Source organism: Melopsittacus undulatus, chromosome 3 (genome assembly GCF_012275295.1).
Source record: "Melopsittacus undulatus isolate bMelUnd1 chromosome 3, bMelUnd1.mat.Z, whole genome shotgun sequence".
NCBI lineage: Eukaryota > Metazoa > Chordata > Aves > Psittaciformes > Psittaculidae > Melopsittacus > Melopsittacus undulatus.
Window position 1 is genome coordinate 90150832 of NC_047529.1, and position 18312 is coordinate 90169143.

The 18312-nt window shown below is 38.8% G+C and overlaps 1 protein-coding gene across 2 annotated transcripts in view; it reads left to right on the plus strand.

Annotated features, from left to right (window-relative positions):
• The window catches only part of MAP3K21 (mitogen-activated protein kinase kinase kinase 21), a 43493-nt gene extending 36419 nt beyond the window's left edge, over positions 1-7074 (plus strand). For both annotated transcript variants that reach the window (XM_031046257.2, XM_005146039.4), the window contains 3 exons: positions 129-223; positions 2004-2789; positions 3842-7074. In XM_031046257.2, coding sequence (XP_030902117.2) covers positions 129-223; positions 2004-2789; positions 3842-4266 — 1306 coding nt within the window. In that variant the 3' untranslated portion in view covers positions 4267-7074. The remainder of the gene's footprint in view (positions 1-128; positions 224-2003; positions 2790-3841) is intronic.
• Positions 7075-18312: the final 11238 nt, after the last annotated feature.

Genomic DNA, 18312 nt, shown 5'->3' on the forward strand with positions numbered 1-18312 from the left:
TACCTTTGGAAAGCTTTACTGTTTTGAATTTAAGTACTACATGTTTATAGTTTAAAAAGAAAGATGTTTTGGTAATTTTCAGTCAAAGTGCATAAGCATGGTAATATCAAAATAACTTACTATTTCAGAATAAGACCCCTTTCAGATGGCAGCAACCCTTGGTCAACCGTTTTAATGAAACATCAGAAGGGTGTTCCCTTAGCTTCAATATTTGTGGACCAAGGTAAGAGCTATTTTTTGAAAAAGTGAAAGTTGCCATTTAATGGCATTAAGTATTCCTCCAGCGTTGTATTGCTTGAATTCCTCAAGGATTGTGCAAATTATTAGAAGAGTAGTCATGCTACAAATCATTTTCCTGTGGAAAAAAACAAACCAAACCCAAATCCTATCTATTAAAATCACAACTGTTAAAATCCTTACATTTCCATCATTAGCAGCTAAGAAATATACATGATGTGTGATGTACAGATGTGGGTTTTTCCCCACTACAGTCACCACTTCAGATGGTGGGTTTGCATTTCCTTTTTTCTCTGTTGTTGTTTATTGGTGGGGTTTTTTTCCCTCTTAAGAAATAGCTATATTAATAATTGTCTGGGCATTTAATTGATCATCAATGACTTTTAATGTTAGTAGGCTCTGCACAGTTGTTTAAAAAATCACAGTTTAAAAACATGTAAGCCCTGATGTATTCCCAGATATCAGCATCCTGATTTTTAAACGGGACTCATTCTCTAAATTAAAAAAAAAAAAAAAAAAGACTTTAAGTTGTTTAGGTAACATTCTGGGGCTTATGGGTAAACTACAAGGAAAAACATACCTAATCCCCTAAGGATCAGGAACATGATAGCCATACGTTGATTTTTATGACTGCTACTGTAACGTGCTATGGCTCTACAATATCCATAAAATTTTTCAAATTTACACACACTTTCAATACTACAGATTCTTTTATCTGAGCAAATTAAGCTACCAGTGTCAGGAAAGAAAACCCTGTGGTATAAGCTGGTGTCCATACCAGTGGCTAGATTTTTGCCAGCTGGAAGAAGAAAAGGTAAGCTGCTTGGACGCTGTTGTGTTCTGGTTGGGTTCCCCCCCCCCCCCCCCCCCCCCCAGAAAAAGACATTTTTGTCTTCATCAAGCTTCACAAATAGTAATTTTACACATGTATTAGCTCTAAACCCCTATATATGGAGAGGATTATACAAGTTTACGTATTTGTATTTAAAATATTTTTGTACTTATTTTGTAGCATTCAGTAGTTTATAGTAGAATAACATGTGCAGGTCAAGTAATACCTTCATTTTATTTGTTGTTAGGTGTAAGGTGTCAGATTTACATTATACTCCAGAACACCATGACCTAATGAGTTGCCTGGAAAAGCTTCCAGCAAATCACTGGATTTTGGAACACAGCTTAATTGAAAGTGTTGTAAAGAATGTGTTCCAGATCTTACCTGGCAGATTGTAAATAGTAAATTATTTAACTGTAATCCATACACTGAAATACTTTCCATGTTATTTGAAAAGCACTACAGAAGTGTTGCAAATTCTCAAATATCACAGAAAATGCAAAGACAGTATCTGCTCTTGAACTGAACTGAGTGCATAAAGGTTGGGAGGTACATTAAGGCTCTCTTCAAATAAAAGTCTTCCAGATGTGGAAAACGTAGTTTGTTTGCAGTTAACTTATATACTCTGGAAAATTTATCTGCAAGTTTCTTCTAAAAGTTTGCTTTTGACTTGCTAAAAAGATGAAATTGTAGCAAATTAGTACTTCTGCTATTTTAAAGACTCTCAAGAGTACGTGAAGAGATTTAGGCTTAGGGTGTGTTTCTGGATCTTACAATGAAGTCTCTGAACTTACGACTGCATCTAAAGGGAGTGTACAATATACCTCAAGATTAATGTTTCTGCAAGTGGAAGGAAATAATGATGTACGTATACAGACATGCAATAACGAAATAGCTGAATTGCAATCTTAAAGTATCCTGTAATGTTTTATAGGTGTCTGTACTGATAAGAAGCTTCTCCCTGAAGGTTTGGACAGTAAAAGACCAAAGCCTATCAAGTTGCCGAATCAGGCCTATATTAATCTACCTCTGTGGAAGGATGATCAGGGAGAGAATACACTAGAACATGAGAGCTTTGAAGAAGGAACCTCTGCTAGTTCTACAAATAGTACTCCTCAAATGACACCTACAAACAGTCTGAGCAGGACACTGCAGAAAAAGAAGACTGATTCAGTGCTGTATGGGTGTGCTGTCCTGCTTGCATCTGTTGCTCTGGGCTTAGATATCAGAGATCTGAACAGATCACAGGGTCCAGATGAGCTCTTGCCTAAGGATGAGAAGAAGAAGCGTGATGGAATATTTCAGCGCACTTCAATATTTCGTAGGAGTGCCAGCCCTACACGACTGCAGACCAAGAAAGAGGAAACAAGTATTCCAACCCTAAATCCAGCTGCAAATACTGTGAATCTTCTCTCTATGCCCTCCATTTCTACAAAATGTTTACTTCAGCCTGACAATGAAGATGCATTTGTAAGCACTGTGCTTGATGATTGTGGTCCATGTAGTTCTACTGCTGACTTTTCATCTGAAACTTCAGAAAGTAAGAGAGAACAGATGATACAGCTGGCTCCTAACACAGTTTCTACTAGATTAAAAAATTGGCCTTTTGATCTTTGTCAGAAAGAAGAATCTCAAAATCTGCAAAATGATCCCTTGACAAAGTTAAGTGTGTTGGGTCACAGACGAACCTTATCGGATGGGAACAATTTTCAGACCACAGGTGGGTACCTAGGAACTTAAAATGTAGGGGATTTTTAAGAATAGAAACAGAAAACATAGAGGAACTAACCATTCACTAATGAGATGCTAAGTTTTTTGTTAGTCATGTGTTAGCTGAGCCACCATAACTGCATGGGGGTAAGCCCTTTGTGTCTGAACCCTATCTAAACCACCTGCACTTGCATCCTGTTAAGAGGGTGGGTATGGAGATCTAAAGGGAAGAGAGAATTCATTTTAAGGCAGTATCTGTTTTTCATCAGGTATTAAAAAATAGGTTTCCCTGGTCTTTTCATGTCATTGAGAACCTCTTGAAATATATTAGCATTAAGACTGAAATAAACTGAGACCATTGAGGTGCATGCATTAGGTTGTTGTGGACTTTCTGAGAGAGTACAGTTTAATATAGTTTCACAGCCCACTTTGGTGAGTGATTGGGCATCATTCTAGTGCTGCACACTTATTAACTTCAAGAAAAACAAGCCTGGTAAGTGTTGATGTGCTTACTTGACCTAGAAGTTATATTACACATTCCATAAATCCTTAAGTTAGGCTGCTGATAAAAATTTAAGATTAAAAAAAGGTCTTTTAAGTTGTTTTCATGTAAATGGATAAGTTTGGAATTAATGAATTTTTAGAAGTTCTGAATTTCAGTGCTGCTGTTCTATGGTGGCTTAAATGTAATATTCTTCATGGTACTCTATGCATATCTGGTATGCATAGTAATACCACATATATAGGAACTGGAAAAATTTGTGAGGCTTTAATATTCATCCACTTACTGGGAGGTTAATGCATTGTTTATATATCTCCTTTTGTGACAATAAAAAAAATTACCATGGCCTCTGACAGAGAGTGTGGATGCAAATACATTATTTGAGTGATGCTGGTCATCGCTTAGGAGACTTCCCACAAGTGTACAAGCATCTTAATTTTTTTGGTGGGAAAAAAGCCACGAGTGTTTGCAGCAACCTTGTTTTTACTAAATGGCAAGGACATCAAGAAGTCACATGGTTTAAATTGGCTTTTTTTTGTTTGGCCCTTCTTTTCTCCTAGCTAATGGATTTGCTTCAACCAATGTTGACTCCACATTACCAGTTCTATCAGTTACTGGAACTCTGCACTCTCCATCTGTTCAACGAAGAAGCAATCGCAGTGGTGTTTCAACTGAAAAACAAAGTGCTGTCAATATTATATCAAGGCCTCGACCTTCTTCTCTCAGAAGTAAAATTGATTCATGGCAGATTATTCCACGTATTATTAAACCAAACTCTAAAGACTCTGAATGTGCAGAGGGCAATGTAGATCCAGATGTTACCTTCTTGCCAGATACTGAGAAAAGAACTAACTGCCACATGCCCTCATTACTTGATATTGACGTGGAAGGTCAAAACAGAGACTGTACTGTGCCTTTATGTAGAATGAAGAGCAAAACTTGTCGACCATCTATATATGAACTGGAGAGAGAGTTTCTGTCATGAGTGCCTTTCATTTTTAAAATGTTTGCTTTTTAAAGGGGAACAAATATAAAATTCTTGTCAGTCTGATGCTTTGTGCTGCTGTTTCCTGATGTACTGTGACAAAGAGTACAAAAATTATTAAAATGGGCAGCTAATCAAGAAAGCGTAGTAGGTGCCTTTTTCAAATGTTACTTGGAATCCCAGTTAGTAACTCTAAAAGCACAGTCCTGCAAAATAGTGTTGTAGGTGAACTTTATAAGCATATTTTGAACATGCCCACTTCCCTCTGCAGTGTCACAGAAGTTTTCTTTAGGTTTGAGGGGTTTTGCTAGAAATCTAACTTTTGCACATTGGAAAAACGAATGACATACATTAAGGGTGCGTTCTGACAAGAAGAGTTTTGCCTTAGGGTTTTTTTTCAGCTTTCCTCTGTGGCCTGTAGAATTAGGGATGGGGGCAGGGGATTTAAGCTGCTGGTTGCAGAAGGCTAAGTTCACTGCTCATGAAGTAACTGGTTACTTTTTGGCATTTTATACTGAAACTGGTTAAGGACTAGCAGCTGGATTGCCTGATTTTACCCTTGGGTTTTGTGAGAGCTTTCAACTGTGTGCATTAGTTTCTCCAGAAAGTTAAACTGCTTGTATAAACACTTTGGTTTCAGCCACCATATCGATTTGAGAGGGTAAACTTCAGTATTGCAATTGGATTAAAGGTATTTGACATACTTTATAATGTGAAACAACATTCCTTGTAGGTAAGGATACACTGGAACGTAAATATTTGTACTCTTAACCTTTTGAAGACTACAGTGTTTGCACTGAAAACAATATTCTTGGTTTGGAAATTTGTTATTTGTGGAGGGATTTGCCCCCCCTTTTTATTTTTTAAACTGCTGCACCTTGTATTGAGGAAAGATGATGAGTTTAAGGATGATTGGTTTTGGTTTCAGTGAGATGGAGTTGCATTTTACTACACTCAGATTTTAAAACTTTGATACTTAAGTATTAAATTTTTCAATATAATCTCTGCAGCTTTTCTTCCTAAAGTTACTACTGAGTGCCTGGTTATTCTTCTTTAGGAATGGAAAGACAGAAACAGATATGCTTCACTGGTTTTCAGTGATGGAAAGTTTCAAGAGGATTCCAAGTAGTTCATTGTGGAGGGAGGAACATTAATCTTGGTAACACCGATTAGTTTACTTTTTTTGCAGTATCACTAAGTGATTAAATAAAACCAAATGTACACTGTACTTTCTCTGACAAAAGCACTTCTAAAATTAAAGGAACATCCCTCATTCCAGTATTTGAAGTCTTTTAATGTTGCATTTCATTTGACATTTAAGTAGTCTTCATAAATAAAATTAGATCATGTTAGAATAAAAGTACTGTGTTCCCATCAGAATACTGTTTTGTTGAGACCTTTGTATTAAATACTTTCCTCTTTGCTCTGGGGTCTGGGAGTGCAGTTGTTAAATAGAATACACAATTACTTAAAGCTTCAAAACTAAGGGATTATAAAAAGAAGCCTCTGTTTCAAGACTGGTATGCAGTACAGTGGCTACCTTGAGGATAACAGATAATTAAACATACAAAATCATGAAGTCTTAATCACACAGAACAGGACATAGAAAATGCAACTTCCCAGTTCTCAAGATGAAAGCAGAAAAGTATTAGTTTACCAAAAGTAAAGACGTAACCACTCGTTGTCTGTGAAAATACATGCTTGCATAGCAGATTATTATGTTTTGTTCAAACCTGTTTCTATTTCAATGTTCTTAGTTTTTTGTCAACATGATTCAAGTTTCATTCTGTTCTTTGCCTTTCAAGTTAAATTTCATCAGAACACTTTAATAGATTAAATCAATTCCAGTTTTAATACAAAATGCTTTCATAAAGTCAAGTCGGGTAATGCACATGGATCAATAAGTATAGCTTGATAGCAGATTTATCTTGAAGGCTTAATTAGAGTTTTTGAGCATTATGTATATTTCAACTTTTTCTTGATCAATTATTCCAGCGTAATACTGCAAGCAAAAGAGTTGATTGTATTACGTGTTCCTGAAGAAAGTATCTGGCTTTCTACAGGAAAATCTCAGGTGCTGAAGTATTTTGCCTTGTCAACTTCTGTTTTGTTCTGTACTTTTAAGGTTCATATAATTTTAAATGTTGGATTTTGCACCCTGTGCTTTGTAATCAATAGTATCAGCATAAAAAGCGCTTTGTGAGCTGTATTGCTTTCACTTGAGTGGCTTATCCGTTGTGATGAAACAAAGTTTTCTGTTCCTGTTAAGTGGCTAATTTCCACCCCTGTAAGAGTGGGGCATGATATGGCCAGCCCAGTGTGTTGCAACTCATTTAGGAGTTTGTATTCCACCCCTTATTCTGAGACTGTTTAGGTAAGCCTTCTCAAATATTTCTCTTGTGTGTGATACAGGTGTTTTGGGTTTTTCTAAGCTATAGTCTATACTGCTTTATAATTGTTTTTATAGTTTGAAATTATAGGCCAGTCTTCACTGAAATTAAAAAGAGAAAAAAGAAGAACATATTGCAGTTACGATTTCACAGTCTGTATTTTGCTTGTCACCAGAGAAACTTCCTATAAAGGTACGGGAATCTGGTATACATTAAGTGATCTGTCTTGGTTAAAAGTATATTTATTTCAATGTAGGTTAATAGCCTGACCAAATAATAATTTATGTTGACTGTTTTAGCATAAAACTGAAGGTGCTCACAATACAAAGGTTAAGAAAAACACTTGACATGCTGTTTTACAAAACCTGTTGATTTAAATGTTTTTATTTAAAAAAATAAATGTTTTGTAGCTATTGTATTGCAAAGTGATCTGAATTTTCTTGAAAAATGTAATGCTTTGCTAACACATACAAAGGAGTTCTCTGCTGAATAACCAGGAACTGTAGACTATGATCAGCCTGTTCTTAGAACATTAAAATGTAATTGTTGCTTTAAGATTAATTATCCAGTACAGTAACATGAATGTTCCTGTAATTTCTTGCAGTTGATGTGGGCAGAAACATATGGTGTAGGCTTGTTCTTTCTTTCATGTGACTCTAATATGCTTTTTGATGCTTTTACAATGTTGGCTGGGTATCTTGGAGGAGGTAGAGCAGTGGATGTAAATATGTTTACATCTGATTCAGCATCAAGAACACAGGTAAGAAATACATACTTCTGTTGTGGGTTTTTTGGTTTTGGAGGAGAGGTTTTGTTGTTTCAGTTGGTGGGGGTTGGCACTTTGTGATGTGGGGTTTTTTTTGTTTGTTTTCTCTGGTTGCTTTGGTTGGTTGGAGTGTTTTTAGGCAAATGAAGCTGGTATTTTCCTTGCAATATTTTCTAACACCTTCTTTTGTGAACTTCCCTCTTCTCTTCCCCCATCATGCCACAGGTGTGTTAGCCAGTTTGTTGGTAAGGAGAAGATGAATATCCATTTCTGAAGTGGCAACAGGCAATATACAGCAGAGTTTTTAATGGTGCTGTGAAATTTAAACCTTAAGCCCAATCCTTTAAAAAGGCATGCCTACATAGAGCTTTCAGTGAGGCTGGCTAGGTAACTAATATTTGCATGGCCTTTGAGTGTTAGTGTTGAGCCCAGATGATAAACCAAGCTGCAAAAGCGGTTTATTTTAGACAGTGTTACAAGGCTAATGAGATCTGCATACAAGTTTGTGGTAATGGAAAAGATCCCATTCTCACTAGCCACCTCCCTTTTTAATATAAATAGTCAAATCACTATAGTGCGTACATTATGAGGAGCTAATGAGACTATTGCCTAATACATTTTTTGGTGTAAGTTGAGGGTTCTTAAGATTACTGTATTAGGTATTTAAGTTAAAGCAGAGTCCTTGCAAGTGTGTAATGAATTTCTTCCTACACGTAACTGAAAATGAGGAAACCAAATACGAGTTAATTATTTCAGTACTGATAGAAATCCAGTATCCTTGATGATCTAGCTGGTTGGATAAAACAGGGTTTTTGTTTAACCGAAATAAACGGATTTTGTTCCAAGTGACTGGAGACTACATCCACAGAGCTCCACAAGTAGGATGTATTTACTTTGCTATTTCACAAAATTACAGGATCACTTAGTTGAAGGAGACCTCTGCAGATGAAACAGTCCAACCCCCTCAGCTAGAGTAGGTTGCCTAAGACCTTGTCTAACTGGGTTTTGAGTATCTCCACAGATGGAGACTCTGCAGCTTCTCTGGGCAGTCTTTTCCAGAGTGACCACTGTCACAGTAAAAACATTTTCTCATGTTAAGATTTAATTTCCTATATTTTTTGTTTAGTTTGTGTCTGTTGTCTCTTGTTCTGTCACTGAACATTGCTGAGAAGAGTCTGGCTCCCTCTTCATTCCCCCTTATCAGGTATTTATAAACAATAAGATCCTACTGGAGCCTTATCCAGGCTAAACAGTCCCAGCTCTCTCCAGCCTTTCCTCATATGAAAGATGCTTCAGTTGCTTAATTGTCTTTGTGGCACTGCACTGAGTGTGTCCTAATGAGTCTATCTCTCTTGCACTGTGCAGTCCAGAACTGTACCCAGCACTCCAGGTGTGGCCTCACCAGTGCTGAGTAGCGGAGAAGGATAATGTCCCTCAACCTTCCAGCAGTACTTCTAAAGCAGAATACCATTGGCCTTTAAGGGCACATTGCTAGCTTATGTTCAGCTTGGGGTCCGCCAGGATCCTTGGATTTTTTTTGCAGAGCTGCTTCCCCAGATGATTGGCTCTCAGTGTGTACTGGTGCATGGGGTTATTCCTCTTCCCACTTCATGAGATTCCTCTACGCCCAATTTTCCAGCATCTCCAGGTCTCTGAATGGCACACAACATCAGGTGCATCAGCCACTCCTCACAGTTTTATACCATCTGCAGACTTGCTGGGGATACACCCTGTCCCAGCATCCAGGTTGTTAATGGCAATTTTAAATGGTATCTGCCCTAGTATTAAGTCCTGAGATACTTCACTGCTAACTTGTGACATTTAAGCAAGTTGTAATTAATGTGATCTTATATTTTATTCATGTCATGTAAAATATTTTTCCTAAGTATTTAGGTAATTGCTATTCTTCAAGTACTTTCAGAAGCCTTTTTTTCCCCATTTCAAAAATAAAGGCATAATGACTATTCTCACATCTGGGCTTTAGTAAATTGCTTTCACTAGGTTTAGATCTGACATCAGGATGGCCATGCTTAGTCCTTAATATAACAGCTTGTATTTATTCAGAATTTTTTCACTTTGCTTTAAAAGCAGAGTCATCAATTCAGCCTGGGTGACTGAACTAATCAAACTTCAATCAAATGTCAAATTTAGTGATCAGTATGAGGACTGCAGCACTGCTAAATAGACTTTATACAAACATTTGCATTATATCTGAGAACATCTGTTTTCTCTGCCAAGACACCAAAATATGTAGCTACAGGGTCTGATAACTAGAATCTCTTGTGGCTTCTGAAGACATTCATGAATACTCTAGTCTCCAAAGGGAACGCAAAGAGGGCATAACAACAAAGTCCTTGGCAGAAAGCTGTTAATGCTTCTCCAAGGAAAGGTACCCAACACAGCCATGCCTACTGAAACTGTAGAGTTCTTTGCATACCATAGGATTTACAATTGCTTCATTGTCCTGTCTCTCTGCCAAGAGTTCATCTATATCTAAGATCTTTGATGTAGCAGTAGTCACTATGAATAGTCTAGTCATCTCAGGGCTTGCTAGTCATTATAAAAGCAGGTGGGGGACTGCATATTTATGCCCCAGGAGAAAACAGAAAGAATGACACTAGCCATTCCCCTTGCTGTTTTGCAAATCACTTGAATAATTCAAAAGTTTCTAAACTCCCTTTTATGGCAGACTAGATAAGGGAATAGTATTTTGCAGACCTTTTTTATTCTCTCTACCTTCCAAGTGAAAAGTATGTTCTTGTGTTGGATGCTACTTATCCTGCCCAGTAAATGTTATCAACAGTGGAGGGATACAAGATTTTTTTCCAAGCCTGATGGAGATAGGTAGTTGTGCTAGGAAGCAGATGGATCAAACATCAGGTGTATCTGCCAGTAGTCTAGGTAAGTCAAAGATACATACTAGACATATACTGTCCAGTGATGTAACATATTTTGAGTGCATGGGTACTAAGAGTGCTGGATAATGTCTTGCAGGCTCTTTCTAGGGGCAGGTTATTCACACGAAGGGAATCCACTTCAGCTCTAGAAGTGGCCTGCACATAGTCAGATGAGTTCTTGGACTTTGCTGCTAGGGAAATAAGCACATCTCCTTCAAGGCATGTGCTACCTGAAATGTTTAAGGCAGAAGCAGTAATGGTGATTCTATCAGCCCCTGCAGTTCTCATCAAAATACTTCCTTTTCTTACTGTAGAGCCTCTGAAATTAACATTGCTGGCTCTGTGCTCTTGACAGCAGAAATTCTCATCATCAAGGCCCTGATTCCTCTTGTTTGTGATGCAACTGCATGATAGTTGGCTTTCAGACTAAGCTAAACACCTTAGTTTACCCAAAAGAAAATACTTGTTAAGTGTCTGTGGGCAAGGGAATAGCCATGTCTTACTTTCTATCATACCTTAGCCAATTCAGACCTACTGAAAGCGTATCTTTTAGGTGCTTTTTCAGGTTTGTTTGGATTATTTTACCATGGTTGCTCTTCTCTGGTTAAGCAAATTCTATCGCTTTATAGAACCAGACCATTAAGAAGAAAATCTGTATTGTCATTAGCTGTAACTAGAAGTTGTAAAGCATAGGTAGTGTCTACACTGACATCACATTGGATAACTGTAAGGAGTATTAACTCTGCGTTATCACCTATAATCACTGTAGCAAGTTTTGGGACCTACAGAGTATATTCTCAGGCCTGCAGAGCTGCCATGTGGTAGTTTCCACAGCTGTATGAAGCATTGCACAGTATATGTAGATGCAAAGTGTGCCAGAGACCATTTTATTTTTTAAAACAGGGTTCTGAATCCCTCCTAGAAAGGCAGGAGTGCTTTTTGTGTTTGCACATTACATGCTTGTAGGTACTAAAAGGAAAAAGATATTATTTTGTAGCTGTAGATATGCTCCTAGAGTATTTATTCCCCCTTTTCCTTAAAACCTGTCAGGGTTTTGAAGGAAGAAGAATGGACAGTGCTTCCCCTTTCTAGCTGTATGTGAGCCAGGTAGAGGAGTCTGGTTTATAGGTTTCCCAACAGATACTGCTGAAGGTAGTTCCCTGACAAAAAGCGCTGTGTAAACATCTATATGAATGGATTTATATTGTGAATGCTTTTAAAAAAAGAATTACCCAAACTTGTGTGCAACAGTTGTAGTTTTTGTTTCAAAATACATATATCTGCATATATATATGTGTATATATATATATATATATATATATATATATATATACCTGATTTTTTTATGAATATCTGTGGAAGTCAGGGTAGTATGAGGCTAAGATTAACCAGTATCATTCCCATTCCCGAGTCCATTCACAGATATTTTGCTTGACTTGTTGATGCTTGTCTGTTAAGGAATAAAAAGCTGATCCTGCGGAATACATCACAGAAGAATTTTATAGTTTTATTGCCAAACATGGCAAAGTGGAAGTTTTTCCACTGTGTTGTAAACTGAGTTTTTACAGCACTGGCTTGGCTGGTGCTCCAAGAGGGTGGTTCATCTGTGGGAAAAGTGCTTACTTGTAATGACAAGGGAACAGATTGTTTTGGTCTATTGCTGGCAGTCTCTACCTTTGTCATATTCCATCTCATCTTTTTACTAAAGTAAACCATAAAATTCCTACGATCTTTCCTTCTGAATATAACTTTCTAGAAATCGGATCACTCTCTGAGCTCTCTGTTGCATTCACAATATGGAAGGGAGGCAAAACAGAGTCCAGAAATCTCCAGCTGAGACCTCGCTTTTGCATCATCTGTGACAGTGTTAAAGGCCTTGCCTTGTGATCATCAAAATGCACCTGCTGCTTCTCCAGCTAACAGAAACCTTGTTATCCTGCTGTAAAAAGAAGTTAGGTTAATTTTTCAAGTCTTCTTGAACTCTTAGTAGTTGTTACTTGTCATCTTTGAGGTGCTTTCAAAAGATCCTGATTGTCTTTTCAAGCATTTGAAGGAAAATTGAAGGTGAGCTGGCTGGTTTGTGATGTGCTACCTCCATATAAAAAAGAAAATAACTACACCGTTTGTTCTTGCCAGTCTTTTGCTCTCCTGTGGTTCTTAGAAATGACTGCTCTAATCAGATCAGCTTCAGAACAAAGTTCTTCAAGCACAGCTATTAGTAATGTTTCCTTCCCCCCCCCCTCCCCCTGCCTTCAAAGCTTTCTCTAGGTTGCTTTTTGCCTGCTTACACTGAAGTCTTACCTTCACTTGTTGGCCTTAATTGTGCTAGTTTAACATCTGATCTTTCTGCAAAAGTTTGATGCAGATCAGGTAATACAATTTCTTGGCATCAACTAATGAGGTGTGATGGCTTTGCTGCCTGCTAGGAATTGTATTGCCACTTTTCTTGTGTGGGTTTTCATTTATTTGTTTTTATTACTACTGTATCCAGAATATGACTTATTTTGAGGTTTTTCTTCCAATTTCACCTCATTTTGCCTCTGTGTACTCTTGACATTGTTTAAGACTACTTTTTCTACAGGCTTTTGTCTTGTATTTCACATCAGTAAAGAATTTACAGTTTACACAAGTCAGCAGTCTTCTATAATTTTCTTGCACTCAAATAGTTTGAAGCCCTACCCTTGATCCTACGTTTCCAATTGATCTTTTCCGTTGTGATTTTAACCTATACTGGGGAAGGAAGGTTGAGGAGTGTCTCCTTTTGAAATAAGGTTACAAGAGATTTTTTTTTTTTCAACACCTGTAGTTCTTCCTTGTATTTTGGACTACTGTGCAAGCATATGAACCTTTGCTAAGCAAAGCAGCATTTCCATCCATTCTCTGATTTTTAAAGAAGCTTTGCCTTTTATGATGTGTATTCTGGTCACAATACTTCTCATAAATTGTACTAATTGTCTTATTGTGTTCATTATATTAAGACTTTCAATGTTTCTTCATCCTTACTGGGGTTTTATTCAACCATCTAGGACTAGTTGCAATCATTCTTCTCTCTCCTTGCTTTATTTGTGATGATGTTTATAAGTAAATGTCTCCCTTCATTTTAAGGTCCATGTTCAGGTTGCCTGTTTTCCTGTGTGTTTTTGTCAGCTACTCCATTCAATCCTTATTTAAAATCTTCCTCACTAGACTAAAGGAATCAGTGTGCTAGATGGAGTCTTTGTCTAATAGCTTGTCTAGGCAGGCTTGTCCACAGAGGTGTCCAACAGCAAAGAGTTAAAAACACTGTATCTAAGTGTTATCAGTTCAGTGACCTCTCCCATGCCACTTCAAACAATAATTAACAGTACCATTTCAGGGAAGATTAAAAAAATTGTGCCTATGTAATTGCATTGGATCGATGCATCCAGTTTAGTTTGCATTTGAGGTTATAAAATTCAAGAACTTCAGGAGCTCTACAAATTCTCATAAGGTAAATTGGGTGTAAGCTTCTGAAAGCTACTTACATTTGATTAAATGCTTTCTTTTTACTTTGTGACATGCTTAATATTTTGTCTTGAAAATGTAATATTGAACAGCATCTTGGAGAAACAGCTTTACATTTCTGCCGTTTTCAGTGCAACAAGTTCAGCAGGAACGTTGCTGCTACAGGCAATACAAACTGTAGATCGGACCCTGGTTACAGGACAAGCTTTGCGTTTGATCTTGGGCAAATCACTTGTGTTCTTTGTCTCTTACACTGGAGCTCTGTAGGTCTGTAAGATGGGCACAACTATTTCATCTGTTCCTGTAAAATACTTAGAGAGCTGTGATCAAAGGCACCATGTTTCAGTGGTGAACACCAGCTACAGCAGAGTTAATGCCTTAACTTTACACACAAAGAGGAGCTCTAACTCTTAGCCTGGGAATGAAAAACACTGCAGCTGTACATACTTTTCTTTCAAAGCACATGTTCCTTGCAAGTTAAACTTTAACTTTGTTAAGGAATACTTCCAGTAATGACTGTCAGCAATGGTTTAGCCAGTAATTGCCACATTAGGGAAATAATTGCACAAAGGTTGGTGGGGGTTTTTAAAAGATTCTAATGACTGATCAAAGCTATTAAAACAACATTGATTTCCTGTTTCATACTGCAAATTGTGTTACTTGTTTTCCCCCACTCTGAATTCATCAGGATACTAGGTATTGTCTTTTGTCTGACTAAAAGAACTTTGTATTTCCACCACTGCTGCTTAATACTACTTTTGTAAAGCTGCATTACCCGATTGCTCCCAAGTTATGAGGGGGCAGTGAAGGTGCAAGCATTCCCTAAGGAAAAATGACATTATGGCTTACCGGCTATGATAAGTTCCTCATGCTTTTCACAGTAGCATTCTCTCTTGGAACTGCTTTATCTTTACCTTAGAGATAACATTTAATAAATTAATGTGAAACACAAGAATGAGGGAGAAGAGGTACTCCATTGTCTAGATTTGGGCATCTGACTATACAGAAATAAGTACTTTCTGTAAATTGGAAGAAGAGTGAGCTCTGAATGGGTCTCTGGAGGCTCAGTCAATGATACAGAAAGCCTTTGCTCATGACAGCTACGGAAATTGAATGCCTAAAGCTGTACCTTAAATCTCATCTCCCCGACCTAAAATACAAATTGTACAGTAGTATATGTAGAGCTAGTGGGAGAACTGGCTCATTACTACCCTCATTCACCACCACAGTATCTGCATGCTTTAAGGGCATGGATATGAGATACGAGAAGCCAATTAGGTTGAAAAAATGTGTGGTTTAAAGCATCCAGCTTCGAATTGCAGAGGAAAGTAGTTGATGGAAGAACTGCATGACAGCACTGCATGGTGCCAAGAGTCAGTTCTTTAAGCAAGGATGTGAAAGATAACAGGAAGGGCTTCTATAGGTCTGTTGCCGACAAAAGTCAGACCAGGGATAATGTGGGCCCTCTCTGGAAGCTATTAGGAGAACTGGCTAACCTTGATTTGGAGGCTGAGGTTTGCAATGACTCATTGTAGCCCTGCTGCTTAAATCCTGGGAAGCAAATGCAGGGACTGTGAACATCAAGATCTTAGGCCCACAGTAGGAGAGGATCATCTTAGGAACCTGAATGTACACAAGTCCATGGGCCTGATGAAATCCATCCATGAGTCCTGAAGGAGCTGGCAAATGAAGTTGCTAAGCCACTGGCCATCATATTTGAAAAATCATGGCAGTCAGGTGAAGTTCCTGATGACTGGAAAAAGGGAAATATAACCCCCATTTTCAAGAAGGGGAAAATGGATGACCCAGGGAATTACAGACCAGTCAGTCTCATCTCTGTGCCTGGCAAAAACTGGGAGCAGATTCTCTTGGAAGGCATGCTAGGGCACATGAAAAACAACAAGGTGCTTGGTGACAGCCAGCATGGCTTCACTAGGGGAAATCCTGCCTGACCAATTTGGTGGCCTTCTATGATGGGGCTACAGAACTGATGGACAGGGTTGGAGCAGTTGATGTGTGTGCTCGCAGCCCAGAAAGCCAACCGTATCCTGGGCTGCATCAAAAGGAGCGTGACCAGCAGGTCGAAGGAGGTGATCCTGCCCCTCTGCTCTCATCAGAACTGCACACAGTACTCCAGGTGAGGTCTGGTGTCCTTAACATAAAAAGGCCATGGAACTGTTGGAACAAGTCCAGAGGAGGCCATGAGTATGACCAGGGGACTGGAGCACCTCTCATATGAAGACAGGCTGAGAAAGTTGGGGCTGTTGAGCCTGGAGAAGAGAAGGCTGCATGGAGACCTCATAGCAGCCTTCCAGTATCTGAAGGGGACCTACAGGGATGCTGGGGAGGGACTCTTCATTAGGGGCTGCAGTGACAGGACAAGGGGTAGTGGGTTAAAACTTAAGCAGGGAAGTTTAGATTGGATATAAGGAAGAAATTCTTTACTGTTAGGGGGGTGAGGCACTGTAATGGGTTGTGAAGTGGGAAGTTGTAAATGCTCCATCCCTGGTGGTCAACACCAGATTGATCAGAGCCTTGGGTGATATGGTTTAGTGTGAGGTGTCCCTGCTCATGGCAGGGGGATTGGAACTGGATGATCTTAAGGTCCTTTCCAACCCTAACTATTCTATGATTCTGTTCTACGATTCCATATAATTTAATGGAGCATAACCAGTAAGGGCAGATACACATTTTTTCTGTGGGAAGTAATTTGCTAACAAACAAAACATTGACTGCAAGGTGTAGATTCCCCACCAAAACTCCCCAAAACTCTCTGGCTGGGGAGAACTGGAATGTGTAACTTGCCAGCATCACTGGAACCTTTCTTAGGACAGGGTCAAAATCAGAGTCTCAGACTGAACTCTTGATCACTTTCTAACTTTGTTCCTTAGCTGTGCCTTTTTGATTAAGACAAATTGAAAACAGTACGTCTTTTGAACAACTCCAAGCTGTAAGAATTGCATGTGCTCTGTTCCTGCAAAGATTAATGTATGCATCTGCTTCCCTTAACTGAAAATCGAATACCAAAATAAATTCTTTCCCTTCAACAGCCTTTTATGATTGCTATTTAAGACACTGTCATCTTTTGGTATCCAAGGCAGCAAACAGAGACAAATGCTGTTTTTTCTTCCCCTGTCCCATACTGATAGAGTGTAGCAACAGAGTGCAGCTGTTTGCTATTCAAATATAAATATGCAACACTCGCTTGTCCCTGCTGACTGGGGAAAAATTGAACTTTAACCCATTCAATTAGGAAACCCAGTTAGATTCATTTCTCCAGTAATCGTGGGCATGTGCATAGTTCTGAGTTCTGCTGCTCACAGTGGTGAAATTAGGAACGGCAACATCAGCTGAGGAAAACAGTTGTCTTTGCACTTGAAAAACTAGGGATCATCTTACAGATCAGCTTCGGTGTACAGCATTGAACCTTATGCTCCAGGTAATTTAACACCTGAGCATTTAACTGTGAGGTAGAAATCCTGACAAGAGCATAGTCTATTAAGAATTGCTAGCAATGATGTGGCAAAACCAAAAGCAGTTAAAGAAAACCAGAACTCCTTTGCCACATCACAGTTAATAGGCATTATGATCTGTATGCAGCAGGATTATTAATTAAGCCACCTTTGCAAGTGGGATGATTAAGCAAGCTAGGATTTCAATGCAAAAGTAGTAGGACTAATTGACTTTTTCTTTCCCCATGTGTCATTAAAAGCTCACAGGGGCGTCTTTCTGCTCCTGCAGTATAGTTTCATTGATTATCTGGGAGTTATTATATCTAAACTTCCTTAATGCTTCCTTCAGTGCGATCACAGCTGGTGGAACTCGGCATTTGTGGTTTGGGGGGAGGTTGTAAGATGTCTGTAGAAGAGAAATTCTGCAGCATTAGTTCAGGATCTCTTACCTGGAATTGCATAGTGTGGGAGTGTATTGCAAACAAATTGGCTGGGCACGAAAAGAAGGTTGCCCGGGTGCAGTTCCCATATGAGGGAGTGAAGCCATAGCACTACAGATCAGAAACTGAATGATCATCTGCTGACTGTATAGAAAGAGAGAGCTCATGGAGGCTGTGCTGCTGCAGGGGACCCAAGGGCTTGACTGTGGAGTGCGAGGAAATGGGAGCCACAGAGGTGGCTGAGTGTCTTTCCCTGGATCGTGACCAAGGGCAACTCTATTGTGTCAGCATGGTGGATGTATAATAATACCTTTGTTTGGAACACCAGAAATAAAAGAGAATTAATAGAAGAAGCACAAAATTGCTACAAGTGTGGCCTTGCAGCTCCAAAAGGGCCTTTAAGTACCTTTTGTAGCTGCACAGAGGTCTATAGCTTCCTTGAAGCTTCAGTCCTGTGTTTAAGTTCTGGGAACACAAGACTAATAATTACGGTTGAAAGCTTGGCATTCTTGATGGTGCTGTGTAGGTGTAAAAGGAGCTGGGACTTGAATCCTGAAAAGTAATATAAGCCATTTGCTCAGCCTGCCTTCCACTCTTGCCCAAGCTAAAGGAGCCAAT